The sequence below is a fragment of the Prionailurus viverrinus genome, chromosome B4 (genome assembly GCF_022837055.1).
Source record: "Prionailurus viverrinus isolate Anna chromosome B4, UM_Priviv_1.0, whole genome shotgun sequence".
Taxonomy (NCBI): domain Eukaryota; kingdom Metazoa; phylum Chordata; class Mammalia; order Carnivora; family Felidae; genus Prionailurus; species Prionailurus viverrinus.
Genome location: NC_062567.1, coordinates 138,689,672 through 138,715,905, shown reverse-complemented (window position 1 = coordinate 138,715,905; position 26,234 = coordinate 138,689,672). Strand labels below are relative to the sequence as shown.

At 53.4% G+C, this 26,234-nt stretch overlaps 1 protein-coding gene across 2 annotated transcripts in view; it reads right to left on the bottom strand.

The window, feature by feature from the left end:
- Positions 1–5,277: 5,277 nt before the first annotated feature.
- ZBED4 (zinc finger BED-type containing 4) overlaps positions 5,278–26,234 on the bottom strand; it is a 29,686-nt gene continuing 8,729 nt past the window's right edge. Inside the window, exons 2-3 of one of the 2 annotated variants that reach the window (XM_047866353.1) lie at positions 25,466–25,564; positions 5,278–10,437 (exon numbers count right to left, since the gene is read on the bottom strand). In XM_047866353.1, the coding sequence (XP_047722309.1) occupies positions 6,587–10,090 (3,504 nt within the window). In that variant the 5' untranslated portion in view covers positions 10,091–10,437; positions 25,466–25,564 and the 3' untranslated portion in view covers positions 5,278–6,586. The remainder of the gene's footprint in view (positions 10,438–25,465; positions 25,565–26,234) is intronic. The other variant, XM_047866351.1, reaches the window with a different exon arrangement.

The window sequence follows — 26,234 nt, the reverse complement described above, 5'->3', positions numbered from 1 at the left end:
TGGTGCCCAGTGGCGGGGCGTTTGACCCCACGGTTACGATGGTTATTGGCAAATGCTGCCGTGGGGACAGAACCTGCAGCTCTTCCACTTCCCTTCCTGAAAACTCCAGAAGCCGTTAGGGATGGCCCAGCAAGACCGCCTGCCACAGAGGGGTGAGGGAGCCGCCAAGGCCCGCGCCGCCCCCACGGTGGGGTCGGTCCTCGCGAGCCGTCTGGCAACGCTGGGAGAGGCCCCAAGCCGTTTCTTTTTAAAAAAAATTAATGAATTAACTTGTTTATTTTTCATTTACATCCAAGGTAGTTTATGTAAAAATGACTTCAGGAGTAGAATCCAGGGATTCATCCCCTACATATAACACCCAGTGCTCATCCCAACCCATGTCCTCCTTAATGTCCCTTGCCCATCTGGCCCATCCCTCCACTCCCAACCTCTCCAGCAACCCTAAGTTTGTTCTCTGTATTTAAGAGTCTCTTATGTTTTGTCCCCCTCCCTGTTTTTATATTACTTTTGCTTGCCTTCCCTTCTGTTCCTGTTTTGTTTCCTAAAGGGCCCCAGTCCGTTTCTAAAGAGATCAGAAGTAAACAGTACAAAAAAGACGTCGTCTGAAGTATACCTATGACACAATTATGTGCCCCAAATTGATCTGTAAATTCAATTAAACAATAAAAATACTGTTGGGATCTTTCGTGGAACTTGGCAATCAACTTAGAACTTTTAGAGCATAAAGTACCACGGAAAATTGAAAAGCTGAGGGGGAGGCGTGGCACTCCGGAGATCAGGCCACGGTGCCGGGGGCAGGGGGACAAATGGGAAGAGACCGGCAGAGTGGACAAAAGCCGACCGGGGCGTGCAGGACAGTCGGTCTCTGGAGAAGCTTTCAACCCCAGAGACCACGTCTGAGTCTCGAGGGGAGCGGCAGCCTAGGTGTCCCTGCTCGGGACGCGAGCACGGAGGCACAACGCCTGGGTCTGTGGCAGCCGTCCGGAGATGGAGGAGGACAAGTGGAGGTCCGGGCCCGGGGCCCTGTGGCCTCAGAAGCCTGTGCTCGAGACCCGGGCCCGCCAACAGTGGTGGGGTGGCCTGTGCGGGACAAGCGTGTTCCTGGAGGGGGCGGCACGGGCGCCAGGGCCAGCCCGCCAGCAGCGGGGCCCGGCAGTGCCCACGGCAGGGGGCTGTGCCCCCGCACCCACCTCGCCCCGGCCCCCACCCAGCTGTCTGTCGCTCAGCGACTCACTTCCCGAGGTTAAAATTCAGTAGGTTTATAGATACAAGAAACTCCTTTCACGGTTCTGAATTGGTGACCGTGACAGAGTGCTTACTGAACTGTAAACCCCCAGCGCCAACTGAGAACGTCACGGGAAAAATTCCCGGGTACAAGCCCAACCTACGTCACAAAGTATGCAAGTGAGGATGAGGCGCCACGACAGCGCGATGTGTCAGCCCCGAAGCACGGAGGGGGGACGGCCGTGCAGCCGGGAGGCCGCGCCATCGGAGCCTGGGCGCGACGGCCCAGAGATGGGCCCACGGGAGGAGCCAGATCTTTGACAGCGACAGGAAGACGGGGCCGCGACACTCGTGCGTGTGGACGCTCGCCTCCCTCCTCGATGCCCTCGGCCTTCACCCCACCTCTCCCTCCACCTCTCCCACCTCCGCTTCTCCTTGACCAGCCGGGCCCAGCAGTGCCTCTGTGCAGGGTGGAGGCCGACCCCTCGCTCCTCCTCTGCACCGTCCTCGTCCCCTGGGGGCCACGCAGCACTGCGAGTGCCCGGCCCGGGTGAGGGGTGGAAACTGAGGCAGCACAGGTTGGGGGGGAGGGGGCGGGACCCGTTTCCACACTGAAGCCCACGGCCCATGCCGGCCGTGTTCTGGGGTTTGGGGGTCCGAGGACGGTGTCGTCCACCGAACGTGCAGCTCTCTGGAAGCGCTTCCTGCCTGGAGCCCGCTGACTGCTGTGCACAACCCAGCACGACCTGACGGGCTCTTCCCTAGCGGCCAAACTCCCCCCGTTCTGGGCCGAACCCGCCCCCATTTACTGTTTGCTTCTTGCTATCTCATCTGTTCCTTCCTTTCCTTCTTTTGGATTAAAATGATTGTTAACTCTTTTTTTTTTTTTTTAACTTTATTTATTTGAGAGAGAAAGAGAATCCCAAGCAGGCTCTGCACTGAGCCCAACATGGGGCTCGATCCCACGACCCTGGGATCATGACCTGAGCCAAAACCAAGAGTTGGACACTCAATGGACCGAGCCTCCCAGGTGCCCCTGAAGTATTTGTTAATCCATTTTTCTCCTGGTCAGTTTCTTAAACATTTTTATTGCCTTTAGTGTCTGTCTTTGAGAGTACGTGCATCTGAGTCTTTAGAATTCGGGTTCCTGCCTTTACCGCCTCTGGGGCCGCAAGGGCCCCACACGGTCCCTTCTCTGCTGCTGCCTGTGTGACAAGCTTTTAAGTCTGGCTGTATTTCAACCCTGGAAAGATGTTCCTGTTTCGGAGTCATTTCGATCTCCCCACTTTTTACCCAGAAACGTTCTCCCTTCTGCCCTCTGTCTGGAGGGCTCCCTTTGGGGCATCTCAGGGAAGGGCTGGTGGTGACAGATTCTCTCAGGCTTGTTCTGTCTCAACGCCCGAATCCTGTCTCATCTTGAGGCCCCTTTCCAGGAGCATGAACTGGGCTGGCCGTTACTCCTGAGGACCCTTGGCAGACGCGCTCCACGGCGACAGCCCCCGCGGCTTCTGTTAGAAGTCTCTCTGAACGTGAAGGTGTCTTTTTTCTCCGCTTTTCAGATTTCCTCTTTGTCTTTGGTTCCCGGCACTCAGCTGTGATGTTTAGTTTTAGTTTATCCTGCTTGGGGCTCAAGGCACCTGACGCGGACGGCTGAGGTCTGGGTCAGCCGGGCACAGCCCCGGGCGTCCCCACCCTCGACGGCCTCTGCTGCGCTTCCTCCGGCACCCACTGGGTCCCTGACCTGTCCCGTTTCAGTTTAAGATGTCCCTGTGTTGACGGATTGTCACTCGCTGGTGACAATCCCTACCCTTCCGTCAACTTTCCCAAGTGGATTAATCACAAAGTCCGAGTCTGAAAACTGGATTGGATCACCCGAGACCCTTATATTTTCTCAGCAAGAGTCCGAATGAATTACGTAAAGTCACAGAAGCTCTGGATCCTTCCACTGAAAGAAACAGAAACGTTCCTCTGGGCGGAAAGGTTACCTTGGTGCAGTCGAGCCCGCTACGTGCAGGCTGGCCTCCCGCTGGCCCCCCAGCTCCCGTGGGGACGCTGTGGCTGCAGGACCCACATTTGAGCTGGACTCTTCCCGCAGATCCTGGGTGCCTGCCCTCTGCAGTTCTCAAAAAGCCCTTTTTAAAGCCCTGCTTCCTCCGGCCTGGCTGGTTCTCAGGGAGCCCTGGTCTGCCACCAGCTGCTGCCTCAAAGCCAGAAGTGGAGGAGAAGGGAATTTTAACTTTAAAGAAGGCCCAGTGTTTGTTTAACATACATTTATTCACTGAAATGAGATCCCGAGCTCATTTCATAAGGGCTTTCTCTTACGAGTGACTGGAGAAATCGAGCAGCATCTGAAATACGCAGCTCACGATCTGGGTTTGTGTGGAGAGCAAAGGCGGGAACACGGGAGGACAGACCCACTTTCCTGAAAAGTCTCGCCACGTCCCCCTCGCTCACTGCTGTCAACGTGGGCCATTCCTTCCTGCAGGACCGTCAGCAGCTCAGGAACACACACGGTCTGCTGTTCCCACAGCGCCCGCGGCACCCAGTTCCATAAACACCTGCCGGCCCTGGCGCAGGATGAGCACACGTGCTCACGAGGCGGTGAACCTCCTTGCGGCCGGCACCCGGGGGGCCGAGCTCCGTCCCCCGGGATGAGCCCACGCTGTCCGCAGCCCCTCTGAACGCCCCCCGTGCACACGGTCACTCGGCCTCACCGGACAACAGCAGCCCGGCCCACGTGAGTTAAGGGCTGGACAGAAAGGCAGACCCGCTGAGAAGCAGGAGAACAAGTCTGTCCTGTGGACGCCGCGCTCTGTGGGCCAGCGGCTCTGCCATCGCAGCTCAGGGGCGGGGTGGACGGCCGGGCTGCGCTCCAAGAAAACCTCCCTGAGAAACAGCACAGACCGCCGGCGGGCTCCGAGGAGCAGGGACCACGACCCCTTTAAGCACCGCCCGGTGCCAGCAGCCGGCCTGGGCCCCTCGGTCCCAGAGCGGACCGGTTACATCCTGCAGGTATGCTGTGCTCCCTTGATTTGGGGGCATAATCCACGATGCTCAGTGTCCCCCGATTCTCACGATGTTCCCTCTCAGGACAGAACCTTAAGAAAAGTAGGTCAGCGGGTCGCCCCCTCCTGCCCTCGGGCAGCCCCGCAGCCAGGACGGCTGGGTTCCAAGCGCCTCCAGGGTGCAGCCCTGCTCACCAAACTGGGAGGCTGTCCCAGCGGGGGCCGGGGACAACGGGGTCCATGGTCCTTGGGCGGACCCTCCCACATGCGGAGACCGGAGTCAATCCTGGAAGCGCGAACAGAGGAGGAGGAAAGTGCGCCAACACCTGTCCCAGATGCCCGCCTGCAGGCATGTGAGCACAGGGCGCCTGCCCTGGCCCCAACCCAGCCCCCCCGGCCACCCCCCACCCCCGCGCCCAGAACTCACTAGCAGCCGCGCGCTGCTCTCCGTGTCCCAAGTGGGGGGCGCGAGAACTCCTGCGGGGAGAGCCGGGGGCTCCAACTGAACTTGGTAGCATCTGTCCTAGCCTCCGGGACTCACTTGGTGGAGCTTGGTTAGACCCCGGGTGGGGAAGACTGGTGAAAGCCTTCCACACGGCATCGCTCTCAACACCTGTGGGAGTTCTTGCGGAACCGATGGCAGCGCAATCCCCTGCTGTGTCCTTGGTTGGCGCTCCTTGGACATTGGCACAGAAGCTGCCATCAGGAGACGTGTGCACCGCCACACGGCAGAGACGCGTGGGACGGGCGTGCACGCGTGCTCAGGCTACACAGCGGAGGCGGCCGTGTGCTGCCCGCCAGGTTCTTCTCCCGCGCGCCAAATGCGTAACGGGGCTCGCTGTGGACACAAGACCCGGAGGTCTCGCCAGGCGGTTCCCGTTATCAGAAACGCCACTGTGAGAACTGTGTCTCCACCGCCCCCACCCCCGCCGGCCCCCGCCGTCTGGGGCCAGGATGGAACCAATGTCAAAGGCTGAACGAGTGTGGTTCCCCACAGAGCAGGGCCCTTCTGTCACCCTAAGAATAAAAAGCCAGTGTCCTCCAGCAGAAAATTGCAAATAAAAAGTTTAATTTCAGAAACTGAGTTCGCCGTTTATAAATACACTAAAACATAGTCAATGCAAATCCAGATTAATAACAGGTACAGGTTTTTAACAAAACAATTTTTCTAAAAGGTCACAGGCAAACAAGTGACTTGCTTCATCCAGAACATTTAATTGGTTTGACATAGGAAAATGAACCCTTTTCTGGACGTTGCAGCAAAAACTCTGAAGACGTATCATTGTTCAAACAATCTGACAACTGACGCTTCATTCTGATGTCCTTGGGATTCTGAAACGCCCCCGTGATGGCTGACTCTTCCCTATTATATATAAAAAAATCTAAACACCTAAGGCTATTCTTACAACTGCGATATAACAATCTTCTTCCCTGTTAATAAGCCATCTCTTCTAAAAAGAATTTTATACATAATTTGATCAAAGTGGGGTCAGCGGGGTCAGTGCACAAATTTCAAAGGATAGCTTCGTGGTGTCGCGACACCAGGTCCGAGGCTCGGGGCGTCCCCGACAGGACCGCCGTGAACTGGCCACTGCGCGTGGCCCACGGCAGGCGTCCGGGGGCTCGTGATCAGCGGTCGGGGCATCTCTGAGCGAGCCGACCGTGTAAAACCTGAATGAAAAGCATGAACCGGAACCCTCTCTTTACCACATCACTACACAACCAACATCGCGGGACACATCTAAACTTAATTTTGTCTTCAAATGCCACACCTCTGTTGCAGTAAACAGGTATGTTCCAGAATATTCTCTGTACTCCTCGACATACTTTATAGAGCCTGCAGTTAAAAACTGCTCAGCCAGGATGGCTTGAACTCCACCTCCTATTTACAGATTTCATTAAACAGCCACAAAAGCTGTTTTGTTGAATTAAAGCAATTTTTTAAACTAAAATACAGTACCTGATTTGTGGTTTTTACATAATTGAATAAAAAGCCTACAGGATAAAATCGTTTACATCTTCTCTGCCAGTCTAATAAAACAAATTACTAACCCCCAACTTTTAAAAAACTTTACAGTTATGAACGAAACCCTAGTCATCGTATTTCATGATCGGCAAGACAGGCTCTCTGTAGCGGGCCGAGAGCCCGCGGTGACACCCGGCCTGCGGTGCTGGGAGTAAGGCACACGGAGACATTACAGTGAAGCTGGACGGTGAGGCTCGTGCCACCTCAGGGTGCCGGCCGCGGCGTCCCACGCGCCCCCACCCCCACCCCCCGAGCGCGCCACCACCCGGGGACAAACAGCTGGTGCCTAATAACCAACAGTATTTTCCGTTCGGTGGCTCCGCGGTGAGTTTCAATACTGAAAGTATATTAAGGGAAGATTCACTTTCAAAAAGATGAGTTTTTCGAAGTGTTCCATCGTGAGCCTGGACTGGCCAAAGCCTCCGTTCTCGGTGGGTGTGCCGAACAGCCTTTCGGAAGGGACGATGCTCGGGGGGCAGCCCAGAAACCTGACGGCCAGAGCGGAGAGGCCTGGCCAGGCCGACCTCTTCAGGCTCCAGTAGGTGAGGGGGTCACAGCTGTGTTCGAGCACCTCCTCCTCCAGATACGCAAGCACCATGTCCTCGGGCACCTTCGTCTTCTCCTTGGGGCCCTTCCTGGTCATCTTGGCCACGAGCGACCACAGGTCTTCCTCCCCAACCGAGTCTCTGGAGGGGGAGCCTGGGTGGCACCCGTTGGAGACGGGCGCATCCTCTGAGGTAGAGTTGAGCTCCTCCAGTTCCCTGATTAGATCCTGCTTGTACTGCGTGGCCTCCTCTTCCGAGAACAGGGAGGCCTTGTAGCGGGGGTCCAGCAGCGTGGCAAAGACGTACCTGGGGTCGTGGAGCGTGGCGGCCAGCCGGCTCACCATGGCTTCCTTCAGAGACTTGAGCATGGTGTCGATGCCCATGGTCTCCTCGAAGAGCATCTCGATCTTCCTGTTGAGGATGTGGATCATGGGGATGACCTGGCCGAGCGTGGACGCGTGCGCGCTCATCTCCCGGCTCGCGGCGTCGAAGGGCTTCAGCGCGTGGCACACGGACTGCATGACCTCCCACTGGTCGCAGCTGATCAGCTCTCTGAAGTTGCACTCGACGGACATCTCGTTGATCGCCCGCTTCTGCTCGATGAGCCGCTCGAGCATGTGGAAGGACGTGTTCCACCTGGATGGGACGTCCTGAATGAGGTGGCGCTGGGGCAGCGCGTACTCCTTCTGCAGCTCCGCCAGCTTCTCCTTCGCTTTGGGCGACCGATGGACCCGCTCACATATCTTCCGCGCGATGCTAAGCAGATTCTGGACCATCCGCTGGCTCTTGATGGCCTCGCCGACCACGAGGTCGACCGTGTGGCTGAAGCACTGCACGCTCGCTCGCTCCCCTTCGCTCAGCGTCTTCCCTATGCTCGGGTTGTCGGTGACCGTGATCCCGACCTGAAGGCCGGGGGACGTCACCCAGGCCTCCCACCAGCACTCGAGCTGCTTCCTGATGCCATTGCCGCCGTAGTCACAGTCGACCTGCGACACGTCCAGCAGGGCCGAGCAGTGGCGGTCCTCACGGTACGGCCGGGCCGACGACGCGAAGGTGACCCAGTGCGCGGTGAGCGTCAGGTACTCGCGGGTCTGGTTACTCATCCATATTCCAGACGTGAAGTGGACCACGCCGCTCTCCGCCTCCTTCAGGTGGGACATAACTATCTGCTTCACATTATCGTACATGCCTGGGATGGCGGTCCTGGAGAAGTAGGAGGGCGAGGGCAGGGAGTACTGAGGTTTCAAGTATTCGAGCAGCCTGTTAAAGCCAACATTGTCTACAAAAGAATATGGCTGGAGGTCAAGTGCAATCATTTCGGCTATGAGACTTGTGATTTTTTTGGCAACTGGGTGGGAATCATAGAACTTCTCGGCGGTGTCCTCCAAGGAAGAAGCTCCCGACAGCTCTGCGCCCAGGGGCCCGCGGAGGCCGGGTGAGGAGGGCCGCGCGGCCCTGGGCGCGTCCGCCTTCAGCGCGCTGCCGTGGAACCTCTGCAGGTGCCGCAGGAGGCAGCTGGTGCCCAGATTGGTGGGCTTCTTCCCCCTGCTTATCGTGCGGCCGCAGTGCAAGCACACGACTTTCGTGGGGTCTGCGGAGCAGACGGAGAAGTGATTCCATAGCTTGGAGGTCTTTTTGCTGTGAATGGGAAACATAACTTGATTGTGTTTGGTAACCGTCGCTGGCAGGTCCGTCAACTTGGAGGAGGAACCCTCCGCGGAGGCCAAGGTCGCGTACGGAGAATCTGCCAAACCCGCACCCAGCAAGCCCTTCTGGCTCCCCACGACCTCGGGGTGGCGTCGGTAGAGGTGCCTCATCAGACAGCTGGTGCCCACGTCGCCCCTCTTCCCCCGGCTGATGACGCAGGTGCAGTGTCGGCACACCGCCTTGAGGCTGTCCGTGGGCGCCAGCGAGAAGTGATGCCAAACCTCCGACTTCAGCCTCTTCATGACCTTCTTGTTCTGCTGGAACACGGCGCCGGACTCCAACAGGCCGGGGCTCAGCCCGTCTCCCTGCGGCTTCTCGGGGGAGGACGCCAGCAAGGCCTCGCCCACGTCGTCAGAGGACAGGGCCGACGCGTCCTCCGGGAGCGCGTCCCCGGGGTTCAGACGCCCCTGCAAGTCCTCGGCCGGCCGGTCGGGGGACGCGGAGGGGGACTCCTGGGCCAGCGTCCCGGGCGAGGACGACACGGAGCCCGGGCCCCCCTCTGGGGGCGGCAGGGCGGGCAGCAGGGTGGGGGGCGCGGCGTACGGGGGCGGGATGCCCGGGCCGCCCCCGTTCTCCTGCAGCACGATGGAGCGGTGCGCCCGCCACATGTGCCTGATGAGGCAGCTGGTGCCCAGGTCCTTCCCGTTCTTCCCTCTGCTGAACTCGTTCATGCAGTGGATGCACACGGCCTTGGAGTTGTCCAGCGGCGACAGGTAGAAGTGCTTCCACACGGCAGACCGCCGCCGGGACCCGGACGCGCTCTTCGGGAGCGGGGGGTTTCTCTCCGGGCCGTTGTCCGAGGTCTCCTCGCAGTGGAGGGTGGGGAGGGGCGGCGGCCCCCCCGGGGCCTCCTCCCTGCCCACCTTCTCGGAGGCGGACGCGTCGGAGGGCACTTCCTCGGGGGAGACCGCGGACTCCTCCGCCACGTCGTCGCGGGAAGGGACCTTGGACGCCAGTCTGGGGGCGAGCTTGGCGGGCGAGAGCACGGCGCCCGGGTCCCCGGTGTCGGCGGGCGCCGGCGGCAGCCGCAGCGGAGGCGGCGAGAGGGAGGGCGGGGCCGGCACGCCGCCGTTCTCCGGGACGAGCACCGTGGGGTGCGCCCTCCTCACGTGCCTCATGAGGCAGCTGGTGCTCAAGTCCTTCTCGTTCTTCCCGCGGCTGAACTCCTTCATGCAGTACGTGCAGATGGCCTTCGTGCTGTCCCGGGGGGAGATGAAGAAATGCTTCCAGGCCGGAGACTTCTTCCGGGAGCTCGCGCCCCGGCCGGAGAGCAGGCTCTGCGTCACGGCCTCCATGGCCACGTCGTACAGCGTGCCGCTGTACTGGGAGAACAGGGACCCGTACTCCTCCTCCTGGTCGGCAGGGAGGCGCTGGCCGGGGGGCTCGCGGCCCCCGCCCGCCTCCCCGGCCTCCGCCCGCTCCCCGCCGCCGTCGGCCCGCTTCCTGTCCTGCTCGCTTTTAAACTCCACTCCTTCCAGACCGTGATTCGGGAGTCGAACATCTTCCCCTTCTATTTTAAAATTTCTTTTAGCAGAAACAAACTGGCCATCCCCTTTGGGACGAGGCTCCTGGTTATTCTCCATGACTGACCATAACTATTCTGGCTGCCTCGTCGCGTTACCTTAGGTGGGCGAAAACCTGATCCAAAGGCTCATCCGCACCCCCAGACGTACGTCGCCTTCAGCTTTTTCAAGACGATGCCGTCTTCCCGGACGCGCATGAGTGTGGCCGATCGTCAGTCTGACCGGAGAAGAGGGCCTGTGACCGGTGAGCGTGCCGTCTCATCTCAGGGCGCAGAGCACCGCCTGCCAGGGGCCCCAGCACGGCCCGCCGCTCGGCACAGACACCAGCTGACGCAGCGCAGACCCGCGTCCTGTCTCGGAGACCGGAGCGCCGTCATCCTGACAGCACGATGACCCTTGTGCATGATCTATCAAAGAAGACGAAACGAAGGTTAGCTCTGACCTGAATCATACATTTCAAATCTATACTGTTGTTGTGAACGGATCAGCAACGCGCAAAGAAAAGGTTCTATGATGGTGAATTAACATTAAAAAACTTGTTCCCTGACGTTTTACAACCCGCTTATACGAGGAAAATACCCTAAAACTGCAAAATAAGCACAAGATAAAGACATGAATTTAAATTCCAACTGCCTATTCATAAAGGGTTGCAGGACTGAAAACACGCTAAGATGGCATAAAAGGCCGCTGGGTCCCCGGTACAAGGAGCCGCCGGAGACCCTCCCTCTTGCCGCCCTGCCGTAAGAGCCAATAGGCAGAGCAGGGACTGAACCCTGCTAACCTGTCAGGTCATCAGGTCACAGACTCAACACCGAACAGAACAGAGAGAGCGGGGACTCCCAGCATCTAAGAGGGGAGCCAAGTCCACGAGGGCCGAGCAGCGTCCACCCCGAGAGCCGCGGTGCCGCACGGGCACCGGGCTGGGCACCGGGCACCAGGCGGGGGGTGGGATCGGCCCCTGGGAACCCGAGCGCTGCGCAGACGTCAGGAGCCGGTCTGCCACCGCGAAGGCAGGCGCGTGGGCAGGATGGGTGGGAACAGGAGGTGGGGTCAGCGCACAGGGACAAAGTGGACACGTGGGGTTCACGTGGGGGAGGGAGCAGCTAATGGGAAAGTACAGGAAGGGGCACAAATACCAGCACCAGCGCGCTTACCATTGAAGAGTGGACCCCGGCAAAGTACAAGAAGCTTACTTTTTTTGCTACAACAACCAGGGGTTTATTATAAATACAACCTGCACAAAAACTTATATACATAAATCAAAACCAGAATGGCCCACGGGAAGACAAAAGGCAGATTTCTGACGCTTTGGCTCAGCCAGCCCCCAAATAAAAACCAACAAGGAGAAATCAAGGAAGCGCGAAGCGAACAACCTGCGGGAAGAGAGGGGTGTGTGTCACACGGGGTGGCCACGGAGGCCCCGGGTCAGGGAGGACAGGCCCCCTCAGCGACACTCGGCCAAACCCGAGCCGCCCGGGGCGCTGGGGCCCTGCCTGGCTGGGAGGCCGTGCCAAGCCCAGAGCAGCGTTCGCGCGCCAGCCCCGTGGGGTCACTTGCTGGCTGCCCGGGCCTGCTGGGCTGGGGTCCGGCCCAGGTGCTGCCTCGGCATCCCAGCGGCCCGGGGAGGGGACGCGGTTACTGTCTGGCCCCAGACTTACTCCGTGGCCTCCAGCGTCTGTGCAGACACAGCGTCCTCGGCCACCACGGGCCCACCCGGCCCACCCGGGGCCAGCACGGCCTGGATGAGGCCGCCAAAGGGCACCGGGTGCCCAGGGCTGACCATCTGATGAGGTGCCAGCCGGCGGGGCCTGCGTCCCAACACATGGTGAGGAACACTTCGTCCTCGTCACAGCAGCTGCAGGACAGCCCGGGCCCTGGGGCTCCAGCTCAGGCCCGGCCAGGGCCAGCTGGCCATCTCGGGTCTGCCGGAGCCAGCGCCAGCCAGCCACTCCCCGCAGGGGCGGACGGCCCTCCTGCCGGGGCCTCTGGCCACGGGCGGTGGTGCTGGTGGGATGTGAGTGCCGAGAGCCACCCGGTCTGTACCCCTGCCCGTGCCCCTGCCTCGGCCAGCTGCCCGGCCCCTCCACCTCACCCGTCAACGTGTGGCCGGGCACACAGACACGGACGCCGGAGCGGGGGCTGAGCCGGGCCCTGCCGTGCAGACCGAGGCTGTCCACGGGCAGTGCCCACCGGCGGCCACACCGAGCAGGCGAGCCATCGCCGAGTGCAGGAGCCACGGCGGCGACGCCGGCCCAGAAGGCGTTCCGGACCAGCGCGCTTCTGAGAGAAGGAAGCACGGTCGAAGGTGAGGCCGCAAGACGTGCTCACGTGAGCCTGCCGGGCAGAGCAGGGTGGACGGTCGCCCTGAGGCACTGCGCACGCTTTTCAAAACGGCTATTCTCACCAGAAGCAAACACGGGTTTTTCAGAAAGCATCCCAAAGAACGAACTCCACAAAGCTCGGCCAAACGGTCAGAATAAAAAATAAGCCTGTGAATCAGTATCAGTGAGCACACAGGAGCAGGCCACCGGGGGTGGGAGTCGGCAAAGAGTGCAAGAGAACTACACAAACTGCATTTCCAGGACACCGTATGTAATTGCACAGAAAACACAGAGAACGAAGAAAAATGAGCAAAAAGTATGACGCTATAAAAACGAAAACCCAGATTTGGAGGAGAGTTTTTAAGAATTAGAATTACGAGTATATGTAAGATCAAAACATCAACGAGACCCCCACCAGGACGGCTGAATTCAAAAAGACAGCCAGTGACAAGCACGGACACGGATGTGGAAAAACACTCATCCACCACCGGTGGGGACGAAGGCGGTGTGGCCCCTTCGAAAACCACTCCGGCAGCGTCTCCAACGTAAAGTCGCCCGTGACCCAGCAATCCCGCTTCTGTGTAAATACCGAGAAGTGAAGATGTGTGTTCACTCAAAAACCTGTACGTGGACGGCATCGGACAAAAAGCGGACACGACCGCCCCCCCCCCCCCGACACCCATGAGTAGATTAAAAACGTGACGTATTCCTCTAACGGCAAGACCGTGCTCACCACGACACAGACGAACCTCGACGAACCTCGAGGTCATCGAGCTACAGGAAGCAGACATAGAAGACGGCACACCGTGTGCCCGGATTCATACGAAATGTTCAGAGAGAGACAGAGGAGGGGAGAGGAGGCCGGGGGGTGCGGGAGCACAACGGCAATACTGCTGATGGGCTGGGGGCTTCCTCCGGGGCGATTACAAATTCTGGGATCAGTTGCAACCTTACCAATATACCGCAGAAAGGTTTACCCTGTGGTGTGTGAATGACATCTCAATAGAAAGAAATTATAAATGCGTAAGTATAGAATCAAAATAAAGGGAAACGGGTGATTAAAAGCAGCTGAAGGAAAAAATAATCAACTGAAGACGGATCCAAAGAAGTTCCCAAGAAGGCAGCGCTGCCACGGGAGCAGACGGGAGACACGGCGTGCCGGCTAGTCACACGGTTGAGAAGCAGGTGGGGACGGAGAGGTGGCATCTGATGGGCTCCTGACGGTGTCCAGAACGACGGACAGATGTGGAAATACATGCAAGCATAAAATACACCACACAGACCGAGCGGAGCAATTATCTGAATCTTGATCCAAACTGACACGTTAATGAAAGCGAAGAACCAAGAGGGTGGGAGAGAGACGTCATGCGGTGAGACTAGCTGGAATCCAAAAAACATAAATCTAAAAAATTATGAAGACGACTGGAGAAACCTGAACACTAAGTGAGCCTCTGAATCTATTAAGAAAGTATTTATGTGGAGAGTGAAAATGGTATTTGGTCTTTTATGTTCAAGTATTGACAGATGAAGCGATACGCTGCTGGGGTTTTGCCTCAGAATGATCCAGTTTGGGGTGGGGGCGGGCAGAAGCTACAGATGGAACGAGACTGACCGCGTATGGACGATCATGGAGCAGGCACAGGGTGGCGGTCACTGGGGGCACTTTACGGTTCTCTCTACTTGTGGATATGCTCGAATTTTCCATAATGAAAAAGATATTTTGTAATGTTTATTTTTGAGAGAGAGCATAAGTGCAGGGGAGGGGCAGAGAGAGAGAGAGAGAGAGAGAGAGAGAGAGAGAGAATCCCAAGCAGGCTCCATGCTGTCAGCGCAGAGCCTGACGTGGGGCTTGAACCCACGAACCCTGAGATCATGACCCGAGTGGATGATCAAGAACTGGATGTTTAACTGACTAAGCCACCCAGGCGCCCCCTTAAATAAAAAGATTTTAAAATTAAAGACCAACAACTCTCATAAAAGTAAATGAAAATTCCTTTCAAAATTTTAACAAATCAGATTCAGTAGTAAAAACGTGTCACACACCAGGACTAAACAGGGCTAATCCAGGACGACAAAGTTCATTTAACATTTGAAAATAAGTCAATACGATTCACCACAGTAAGGAAAATGAACAAAAACCATACCATCGTTTCAGTAGACGCAGAAAAAACACTGGATATAATTCAACACCCAAGGGCGCCTGGGTGGCTCAGTCGGTTAAGTGTCTGACTTCAGCTCAGGTCATGGTCTCACGGTTCGTGGGTTCAAGCCCCGCGTCGGGCTCTGTGCTGACAGCTTAGAGCCTGGAGCCTACTTCTGATTCTGTGTGTGTGTGTGTGTGTGTGTGTGTGTGTGTGTGTGTGTGTCTGCCCCTCCCCTGTTCACTCTGTCTCTCAAAGGTGAATAAATGTTAAGAAAAACTTTTTTTAATTCCACACCCATTCATGATAAAAATTCTCAGCACATGAAAACCAAAAGAAAACTTTATCAACCTGATAAAGGACATACAAAAACAGCCTAGGGCCAATATCACGCATGCTACTGACAAAGGCGGAGCGCCATCCCCCCAAGATCAGCACGGGACAAGGGTGTTTGTTCTCCTTGCGTCCAGTTGGCACCACACTGGCAGCAGGAGCCAGGGTGGTGAGTCAAACAGAGGAAACAAAAGACGTACGAACTGAAAACGTAGATGTAAAACTGTCTTCATTCATATTAAACATGTTTGTGTGGGTAAAATCGTAAGGAATCTACTAAAAATAATGTCATTTAGAAAATTATGAGATACAAAGCAATTGTTTTTGTATAGAGAAATAATTGAAAGATAAAAAAATTTTAAATTCTACATTTAACATACAAAAATATAAAATGTGTACAGATAACGTGAAAATGTGTGTAAGACCGTAGGCTGAACGCTGAAACAATACTAAATAGACGGAGTTCACGATGTGGAAAATCCAATATTGGTAAGACATCAGTGTTTCCTGAACTGACCTATAAATTCAGTACAATTCCAATCAAAATCCCCCAATTTCTTCTTTTTTTTGCCATAGCTGATAAGCAGAGCTGACAATTTATATGGAAATATAAAGAACCAGGAATAAATAAAATAATAATTGACTCTTGTATAACACAGGCAGGTGCGGGGGGCCGAGCCCCAGTCAAAAATCTGCATGTAACTTCTGACTCCCCCAGAACAACTACAAATAGCCTACAGTTGACCGGAAAAACACAGTGACCCTGAACAACATGGGTGTGAGGACTACTTATACACACATCTGCTTCCCAGTAACCACAGTACAGCGCTGTAAGCGTATTTTCTCTTCCTTAAGATTTTCTTAACATCTTCCTTTCTCTAGCTCACCTTACTGTAAGAACGTGGTGTATGATAAATGTAACACAAACAGCCGATTAACACACACTTTACAGGTTATATGTATCTTGAAGAAGAATGGAACTGGAGGACCTACAGGGAGTTCTGCTTCTGGCCACGAAGGAGGGGGGCTTACCCGCTCACATTCGACAACTAGCGCACCAGATAAAACACCCAAAACGATGTTTTCCAGACGTGGGGCGAGAGGGAAATTGGAAGCACGGGACGGCGATCCAGGACGCGGAGAGCGACGGTCAAGCTCGCCGCCTTGAGCACAGCCTACCGTGCAGGGAGCGGGACCCGACGCGGCCCCGGTGCTCCCCCTGCGTAGTCTGGCCGGAACCTGCACGCAGAGCCCGGGAGATCCGTACAGGGTTCCCTTGTCGTCCTAGGCTGATGGATCTGCGTCGATTTAAGGAAACCGTTCTTGGAGGATCAGTGGGAAAAGCTGATGGAAGGACCGCCTGGGCTCCCAAGAGGAAACAGCAAGAAACCCAGCAGGAGGCTGAGAAGAAAGGCCGCCCGAACAAGCCAAAGAGGGCACACTGCAGCTAACGCAGTCGTACCCCAAAACAAGCCTCAGCGGCACCGGAAGGAACGTATGACGTCCCGCGCCCAATAAAGGAAATGTGTTCGAAATGGCCGACATCAAACAAAAATTACCAGATGCACGCGAAAGCGGAACGTGACCCCTGACCGGAGACAACCATCAGGAGACAGAGACCCAGCTATGACACAGACGATAAAATCAGAAGAGCGTTAAAACAGGCATTATGAATATATCATTTGAGGTAAACAAAATGATAAATGTGATAAGGGGAAACTATAAATGAAATTTCTGGAGACGAAAATACAGTATTTGAAATGAAAGATATACCAGATGGGGTTAACAGCAATTCAAACACAACGAAAGATCAATAATTATGAAGACACAGTGATAAAAATAAAACAGGATGGGGGCGCCTGGGTGGCTCAGTCGGTTAAATGTCCGACTTCGGCTCAGGTTGTGATCTCGTGCTCCGTGAGTTCAAGCCCCACGTCGGGCTCTGTGCTGACAGCTCAGAACCTGGAGCCTGCTTCTGACTCTGTGTCTCCCTCTCTCTCTGACCCTCCCCCCATTCATGCTCTGTCTCCGTCTCAAAAATAAATAAATGTTAAAAAAAATAAAAAAAAATAATAAAACGGGATGAAACAAAAAGAAAAAAACTGAGAAATTTAAAATTTGTGCATCAGGGGCACCCGGGTGGCTCAGTCAGTTGAGCATCCAACTCTTGTATCACCTCAGGTCGTGATCTCAAAGTCATGGGATCGAGCCCCACATCGGGCTCCATGCTGAGCAGAGCCTGCTTGGGATTCTCCCTCTCTCCCTCTCTCTCTGCTCTTCCCCTGCTCACGCTCTCTCTCACAAAATAAACTTAAAAAAAAAAATCAAACAACTTTGTGTATTAAATGAGATTATTGGGTGAAAAAATGCAGAATGAGAGAAAATATTTGCAAATCATGTATTTGAGAAGGACTTAATACCCAGGAGAAACAAAGAACTCCTACAACTCAACAATGACCCAATTCAAAAATGGGCAGAGGGCTGGACTAGACTTTCTCCAAGGAAGATACACAAAGATGCTCCACACCATTAATCGTTACGGAAGTACAAACCAAACACACAGGGAGAGATCACTTTGTACCCACCAGGAGGGCTAGCACTAAAACATAATAGTAAGAAAGAGATAAAGAAAAAGTGTTAACAAACGTGCAGAAATCGAAGTGATGTTCCTCAAAGCCTGACAATGCTGAGTCTCTTACGTGGCTTTCTGCCGTTTGTGTCTTTGTGAAGTATTGCCTGAGCTTTTACTAGGCTGGGTGTTTTTTCTTTTTTTTTAATGTCTATTTATTTTTAATTCTTTTAAAAGTTTGTTTATTTTTGAGAGGCAGAGCATGAGTGGGGAAGGGGCAGAGAGAGAGGGAGACACAGGATCCAAAGCAGGCTCCAGGTTCCGAGCTGTCGGCACCAAGCCTGACGCGGGGCTCAAACTCACGAATCGCGAGATCGTGACCTAGGCCGAAGTCGGACGCTTAACTGACCGAGCTACCCAGGCGCTCCAGAGTGTCTTCTGTTCTAATGAGGCGACTCTGGGTGGGCTCCTGGGTGGGCACTGGTCACCAGAAAGACCACGCCATGATTAGAAGCTGGGATTTTCACCCCTGCTCCCCATTCTCCAGAGAGGGGGACGGGCTGGGGGATCCAGTTAATAACTGATCACACCGATGTGATAAAACCTCCATAAAAATCCCCAAAGTGTGGGCTCCAGGGAACTTGTCGGTTGGTGAGCACGTCCGTGTGCCGGGAGGGTGACACGCCCCAAGTCCACAAGGACAGAAGCTCCTGTGCGTGGGACCCTCCCCGCACGCACCCTGCACCTCTCTGTCTGCTGTTCGTCTGTATCCTTCGTCTAACCCTTCCCTACATGATCGACGGACGAATGGCGCAAGCGTTCCCCTGAGTTCTGTGAGCTGCTCGAGCAGGTTATCAAACCCCAGAAGGGGCTCACGGGAATGTCATCTGGAGCCGAGTCGGACAGAAGTTGTGGGCAACCCGGGAACCTGCCAGTTGGGAATGGCGTCTGAAGAGGGGGGCAGTCTTGTGGGACTGAGCCGCTCCCTGGGGGATGGGACGCTGACTCCGGGCAGATGGTGTCAGAACGGAGTTCAGCTGTAGGACACCCTGTGGGGGCTGGAGAACTGGTCACTGCGGGGAAGAGCACCCACACATTTGGTGGCCAGAAGTGAAGTGTTCTGTGACCTCAGAATAAGAGTAAAGGAGAAACCAGAGAGCCTCCCTAGACACACAGATAAAAAGATGCTTTCTAAAAGGCAGGGGCTGCCAGATTGAATAAAAAGCAAGACTAACTCTGCCTACAAGAAACACACTTTTTTCCTTTTTTAATGTTTATACTTTTGAGGGAGAGAGACAGAGCAAGAGCAGGTGAGGGGCAGAGAGAGAGGGAGACACAGAATCCAAAGCAGGCTCCAGGCTCTGAGCTGTCAGCACAGAGCCTGACATGGGGCTCGAACCATGAGATCGTGATCTAGGCTGAAGTCGGATGCTTAACCGACTGAGCCACCCAGGCGCCCCAACAAGAAACACACTTTAAACATAAAGACACAAACAGGTTAGGAGCCAAAGATGGAAAAGGCATACCACACTGATACTGATTCACAGAAAGCTGCAGTGGCCACATCAGCCTCCGATGGAGACTGGGAGGGACGTGCCAGGGACAACAGGGATGCTACGTAAAGTGACAGAGGGCTAGCTCATCAGACGTGCACACTGGACGGAACTAAAGGGAGACTAGAGTGAGTGACAATTACAGAGATTTCAACACGTCTAATGCAACAGTTAGCTCAACGAGCAGTCAGTAAAGATAACAGGAGTTTTACGGACACTATCACATGCCCCGAGTGACATTTATTGAATGTCCAACCAACAAAAACAGAACACATGTTATTTACAGGTACACACAGAACATTCATCAAGATCAACTGTTCCAGGACAATAAAGCAAACGTCCGTAAATGTGAAAGGTCTCCGGTAAGAGGGGGACTGAACGAGAAACCAACAACAGAATGATATCTAGAAAAATCCAAAATATGTTCAAATCAATAACTCTTCTATATTAAGCCAAGGGTCAAAGACAAAAATCACAAGGACAGTGAAGCAAATTTAATCCCAAAGGAAGCAGAGAGAGAAGAAAACAATAGAGAAAAGACATGAAATCAATGAAACCAAACACTGGTTCTTTGGAAAATCAATAAAATTGACAAACTTCTACACAGAGAAAGACAGACATCACCACCACCAGGAACGAAAGAGGGGTACCATCTTAGACCTCGCAGATGGTCAGGATGATAAGGGAATACACAAGCAACTGTATGACCATAAAATCAGCAACTTCTGGGGCGCCTGGGTGGCTTGGTCGGTTAAGCGTCTGACTTCGGCTCAGGTCATGATTTCAGGTCCGTGAGTTCAAGCCCCGCATCAGGCTCTGTGCTGACAGCTCGGAGCCTGGAGCCTGTTTCAGATTCTGTATCTCCCTCTCTCTCTGCCCCTCCCCTGTTCATGCTCTGTCTCTGTCTCAAAAATAAATAAACGTTAAAAAAAATTAAAAAAAAAAAAAATCAGCAACTTCTAGGAAACCGACAAACTCCTGGAAAGACACATTACTGAAACTCAATAGAGAGATGACCCGAATAGCCTTTAAGAAATTAAATTTGTGGGGCGCCTGGGTGACTCAGTTGGTTAAGCATCCGACTTCGGCTCAGGTCAAGATCTCACGGCTCGTGGGTTCGAGCCCCGCGTTGGGCTCTGTGCCGACAGCTCAGAGCCTGGAGCCTGCTTCGGCTCCCTCTCTCCCCGTGTCTCCCTCTCTCTCTGACCCTCCCCCACTCGTGCTGTCTCTGTCTCTCTCAAAATAAATAAATAAACTTAAAAAGTTTAAAAAACAAAACAAAAATACCAGAGTGATGAAATCAGCAAAACCCAGATTACAGGAAATTCTTCAGGAAACAACCCAGTTTCCTTAACAAACAAATTCCACTTGAATCCTGACCTGAACTAGCAAATCTATATAAAAATATTTTTTAGACAATGTGGGAAATTTGGATACCAGATATGTGATATAGAGATTACCGTTAGTTTTAAAGCTGTGATAAAGGTATTGCAGATACAACTTTTGAAAGAATGCTATCTTTTCAAGACACTTACTGAAACACGTCCAGGTAAAATACGGTTTCTGGTGTTTGCTTCAAAATAACTGAGGGGGGGATACAGCTAAACGAATGGCCACGAGCGAGCAGCTGCTGCAGCTGGGTGACGGTGCGTCCTAATCTCTCACTTCCATAACAATTATTTTAAGAAGGAAAAAAAAAACCCAATTAGACGGACTGCCGACTTTTCAAGAGAAGCAATGTGAACCAGGAGACAAAGGAATGGTACCTTCAAAGTTCTGAAAAAAGGCCAAACCAGAATTCAACACTCAGCAAAAATATTCCTGCAGAAACTGATCTAAAATAGAAACCCATCAGACAAGGCAAACACCGAATGTGCCTGTACCAAAGGAAAGGCGGACGGGGTTCCTTCAGGCAGGAATAACGCAGCCCCACAGGGAAGCTCAGTGACGCGGAGACGACGACAAGAATAATAAAAATAGTGGTGGGTGCTCGGTACGCCCCTCACACCTGGGGACCCGTGCTTCTCGAAACTGATCAATGGAATTAACTAAAGCCATCAAGACACCCGCAAACCTATGCGCATGTGCATCGTGAATAAAAACCGTAGTTCACCCTGATAGCTCCCACCTCAACCCAACACCACAGATCCTTCTAGCCTCCCCCTTTCTGCATCTGTGGCTTCTTTTTCTGGCTCCCACTATCCTTAAAGATTTTCCCATTTGCTCAATCCTACAACATCCACAAAGTAGTTTCAGAATACTAACGCGGACCACCGAGGAAAAACAAGCGTTTGAAGTCGAGACGGTGATTCATAAACGTTTGTGTCTGGGCTTGTGGGTTCAGCACTGGGTCCAAGAGTTTCTTGGGTCGGTCTTCCCTCTTAAACGTAGTTATTTTATTCCTTTGAAACACAATTAGGTTCACTCGTTTCTGTCGATAACACAGCACAGAACTAGAACAGCAAAACCAAGATCTCGAGGAGGACGTCGCCAACGAGGCAAAACCAACAAGCAATTTCCTTCACTCCAAAACAGAAGCACAGAGAACAAACCAAAAACGTGTACAAGGCCTACGTGTACGAGGTAGCAGACCTGCACGGGACGGAGCCGCCCGGGGTCTGACACGATGGCAATCCCAAAGCAGCCGCAGGTATTCACCGGACGTCCGGAGGACGGCGTTTCCCGCCCCGCGACAAAGCCGATGTGTGTCGGCGGTCCGAGGTGAGGTCCGAAGAGGCTGGAGCGGAACAAGCAGCCAAAAACTTCCTTCCGGGGCAGAGAGCTGCGTGAAACTGCCGGGAACGGACTAAATGGAGCAGCTTGGGGAGAAAAGCAGCAAAGCGTCGAGAAGGGGCCTCCGAAAGCCAGCCGCTGCTCCAGAGCGTCAGGACGAGGGCCTCTGGAATCCGCGTCATCCGCGTCGGACCAGCCAGCGCTCCAGGGCGTGACCGGAGGCTCAGGACACAACTTGTGGCGTCGGAACTGCCACCCTCCTTCCCCGCGGGAGCCATGGAAGCACCGGCCCTGCAGAGTCCCACTCGGCAGCTCGACCGCTACCTGACCTCCGTCACGGGTCCCTCGAAAAGCCCCATTCACAGGGCACGGCTGTCACGTGAGCCGATTCAGAGCTCGCTTTGTGACAAAAACCCCTTCCCCGGGGAGTCTGTTGAAAACAGCTACCAAGGCCGCAGGGCCAGCTGGGGCCAGCAAGCGCCTGGTCACAGGTGTAAAGGGAAGATCCGGGGACCAAGAGGTCTACAGAGAGCTTTGAAAAACTCCGGCCAACTCCCAGGGATGCAGAGGACACGCATGTGCAGAACGGTGCATGAGCCCAGGAAAGATGTGAGCGGCCACCCCAACCCCTGCCCTCTGGCCGCAAGCAGAGGGTGAAGGTGATGACAGAGTGCTCCGGGACAGACGCGCACACACAGCCCCCGGCAGGGACGGCAGACACACCGGCTCGAGGCGTTTAAGGAGGTCTCGGACCAGGGGTGGGGGGTCGGGGGGAGGAAGTCTCGGACCAACCCTCAACTGACCACTAGGCTCACCAAGCAGAGACAGCAGTGGCCAAACGCTACAAAGAACACAGACTTTCTAGAATTAGTTCAGGAAAGCCATGGAAGAAATACATTAAAACAAAACAAAACTCCAGCCACGAAAACAAACACGAGAGGGAGGAGGATCTGATGTCGTTTTCAACAAAATCAAAAGTATTACAAAACATGCAAAGAAGCAGGAAAGCATGGGCCAGACACAGAGGAAAACAGTCAAAAGAAACTGTCCCTGAGAGGACCCAGATGTTAGACTTACTAGACAAAGACTTTTTAAAAATGCTTTTTCTGAGAGATATGGAGAGATGGAATGTGAGGGGGGAGGAGAGGCAGAGAGGGAGGGAGACACAGAATCTGAAGCAGGCTCCAGGTTCCAACATGGGGCTCAAACTCACGATCTGCGATATCCTGACCTGAGCCAAAGTCGAATGCTTAACTGACTGAGCCACCTAGGCGCCCCGCTAGACAAAGACCTTAAATTGAGCATTATAAATGTGTGAGCTGAATTAAAGGAAACAATGTACACAGACGATGTATAAAACATAAAACATCTCATCAAATAAACGTCAACATACAGAGAAAAATCATAAAAGAGAACCAAGCAGGAATTACGGGATGTTGAACTGCAGGACAACGGACACATTCACTAGAGGAACCAGCACACTTGAAGGCAAGTCAGCGAGAACAGCCACGTGGAAAGCCAGCAGGGGAGCACGGCCCTCGACACACCTGCCCAACATGGCCCACGTGGCCAGAAAACACGGGTTACACGTCAAAGGGCTAAAACTATGCAAGTGTCCTTCACCCACAATGCAGTTAGGTTATAAAACACTAACAGAAGGGAATTTGAGAAATCAATAAATATTTGGAAATAAAAGCACATTTCTAAATGATCCGAGTGTCAGAAAGAAATTACAAGGGAAATTAGAAAGTATTTTCATCCAAATGAAAGTAACACACCAAAATTTGGATGTTGAAGGGCTCAGAGAGAAATTTATAGCTTTAAATACCTGTATTAGAAGAGGGGTGCCTGTGTGGCTCAGTCGGTTGAGCGTCCCACTCTTGACTTCAGCTCAGGTCACGATCCCACGGCTCGTGGGTTCGAGCTATGCTGACAGCATGGAACCTGCTTGGGATTCCCTCTCCCTCTCTCTCTCTGCTCCTCCCCCACTTGCCTACATACTTTCTCTCTCAAAAATAAACAAACATTAAAAAGAAAAAAAGAATAAAAACTAAGCTAGAGGGGCGCCTGGGTGGCGCAGTCGGTTAAGCGTCCGACTTCAGCCAGGTCACGATCTCGCGGTCCGTGAGTTCGAGCCCCGCGTCGGGCTCTGGGCTGATGGCTCAGAGCCTGGAGCCTGTTTCCGATTCTGTGTCTCCCTCTCTCTCTGCCCCTCCCCCGTTCATGCTCTGTCTCTCTCTGTCCCCAAAATAAATAAACGTTGAAAAAAAAATTAAAAAAAAAAAAAAAAACTAAGCTAGAAGCACCATCAGAACAAGTAAACTCCACAAATGATCACTTAAGACAAACAGCAAAGAAAAATAATTTTTTTTAACAGAAAAAAAAAGAAGGACTAAAAAACACTAGAGAAACGGACTGAAAGGCTGATGAGAAGATCCAACAACACACACGTAATGAGAGCCCCTCTCCTCCCCGCAAAGTCAGAGGGGACAAAGCAAGGGAACAGAACACTGAAAACTTAAAAACCTTTCCTGAAGTAAAACTTGTGAACCTACATATTGACAGAGCAAGCCGTGTGGATGAGAATCCATGCCCAACAATTAACACTAAAAGAGAATTCCATTCCGGCCAAAAACAGAGTCACTTATATTGGAAAGAAAGTAAAATTATCATGCATCTGACAACAATGTTTTATGCTAGAAGAGAATAACATATTTAAGATATTCAAAGGAAGAAAATGTGAGCCGAGGACTTTATATCCAGTCAAACTGACTTTTTAAAAAAAAATCTTTTAATGTTTATATTTATTTTTGAGAGAGAGAGAGAGAGAGAGAGAAAGAGAGAGAGAGAGAGAGAATGTGTGTGTGGGGGGGGGGGGACAGAGAGAGAGGGAGACACAGAATCCGAAGCAGGCTCCAGGCTCCGAGCTGTCAGCACAGAGCCCAACGTGGGGCTCAAACTCATGAACCGTGAGATCATGACCTGAGCCGAAGTCGGACGCTCAACCGACTGAGCCACCCAGGTGCCCCAGTCAAACTGACTTTCAATTGCAAAGGACACGTAAAAACTGTTATTGGGGCACCTGAGTTCAAGCCCCATGTTGGGTGTAGAGATTACTTAAAAACAAAATCTTTATTTTTATTTATTCATTTATTTACTTATTTATTTTTAACGTTTATTTATTTTTAAGACAGAGAGAGACAGAGCATGAACGGGGGAGGGGCAGAGAGAGAGAGGGAGACACAGAATCGGAAGGAGGTTCCAGGCTCTGAGCTATCAGCCCAGAGCCCGATGCGGGGCTCAAACTCACAGGCCGCGAGATCGTGACCTGAGCTGAAGTCGGACGCTTAACCGACTGAGCCACCCAGGCGCCCCAAAAATAAAATCTTTAAAACACATTTAATATGCTTAAATCTGAGTTCATGGGACGCCTGGGTGGCTCAGTCGGTTAAGCATCTGACTTCAGCTCAGGTCATGATCTCATGGTTTATGAGTTCAAGCCCCACATCGGGCTCTGTAATGACAGCGCAGAGCCTGCTTGGGATTCTCTGTCTCTCTGTCTCTCTCTCTCCGTACCTACCCAATTTGCATGCTCTGTCTCTCTCTCTCTCAAAAAAAAAAAAAAAATAAGTCAACAATAAAATCTTCAACTGGTCACCTTTGGAGGAAGATAGAAGATTGATTATTTTGAAACCTGGCAGAGAGAAGAATCAAGCATTTATCTCGGGTGTCCTAGGTGAACCTGAGCCCTAGATAACCAAATGACGATGACAGGTTTCTCTTACTGGAAGTCCGGCTCATACACGCAGCTGCAGTAACTCAGCAGGAGCATCACCGTTTTGTAACTTGTCTGGAATTAACGCATGTCGTCCGTGCGTCGTTGGCTGCCAACATCGAGAAAGAAAGACATTGCACGTTAGGTGTCTCCTGATGGACCACAACACCCCTGTGAAGGAGCCTTGCCGAGTCAAACCCGCGTCTGATCAAACCTCTATATCCAACTACCCCTTTCCAGGAAACCAGGGAGCGATGACACTACACGGGAGGACCGCCATCGGCGAAATCCAGACTGTGAGAACCACAGGCCAACCACAAAAAACTTCCACGGGAGGTGGGGGGCGAGCTCCAGATAATACTGAAATGCCATCTAAGTCAACAGGCAGAACTTAACTAGGACTTGGAGGTACGTGATTCGGTCACAGAACTACGAAGAAAAACAGGGACGGACTTGCCATAAAGGCCAGGCTGGCAGTTACTTCCGTCAGGACGGCGGGGGGCGGTGGGGGAGACACGGATGAGGGGTCTGGGGAGCCAGCAGAAGTCCGTTTCTTGACCCAAGTGATGGTCACAAAAGTGCCCACCTTATAACAACCCATCAAACCATACACTTACTTCCTGGTTTCTGCGTCTGCGCTATACTTTAAAAAGGCTTAAAAACCCAAACCGTATGAAACTATGTTGACGAGGGTGCTGTGGTGTTGGTTCCGGGGGCCAACAGACTGGCAGAGACTGGAGAGCCCGGGGACAGGCCCACGCACAAGGTCTGCACACAGC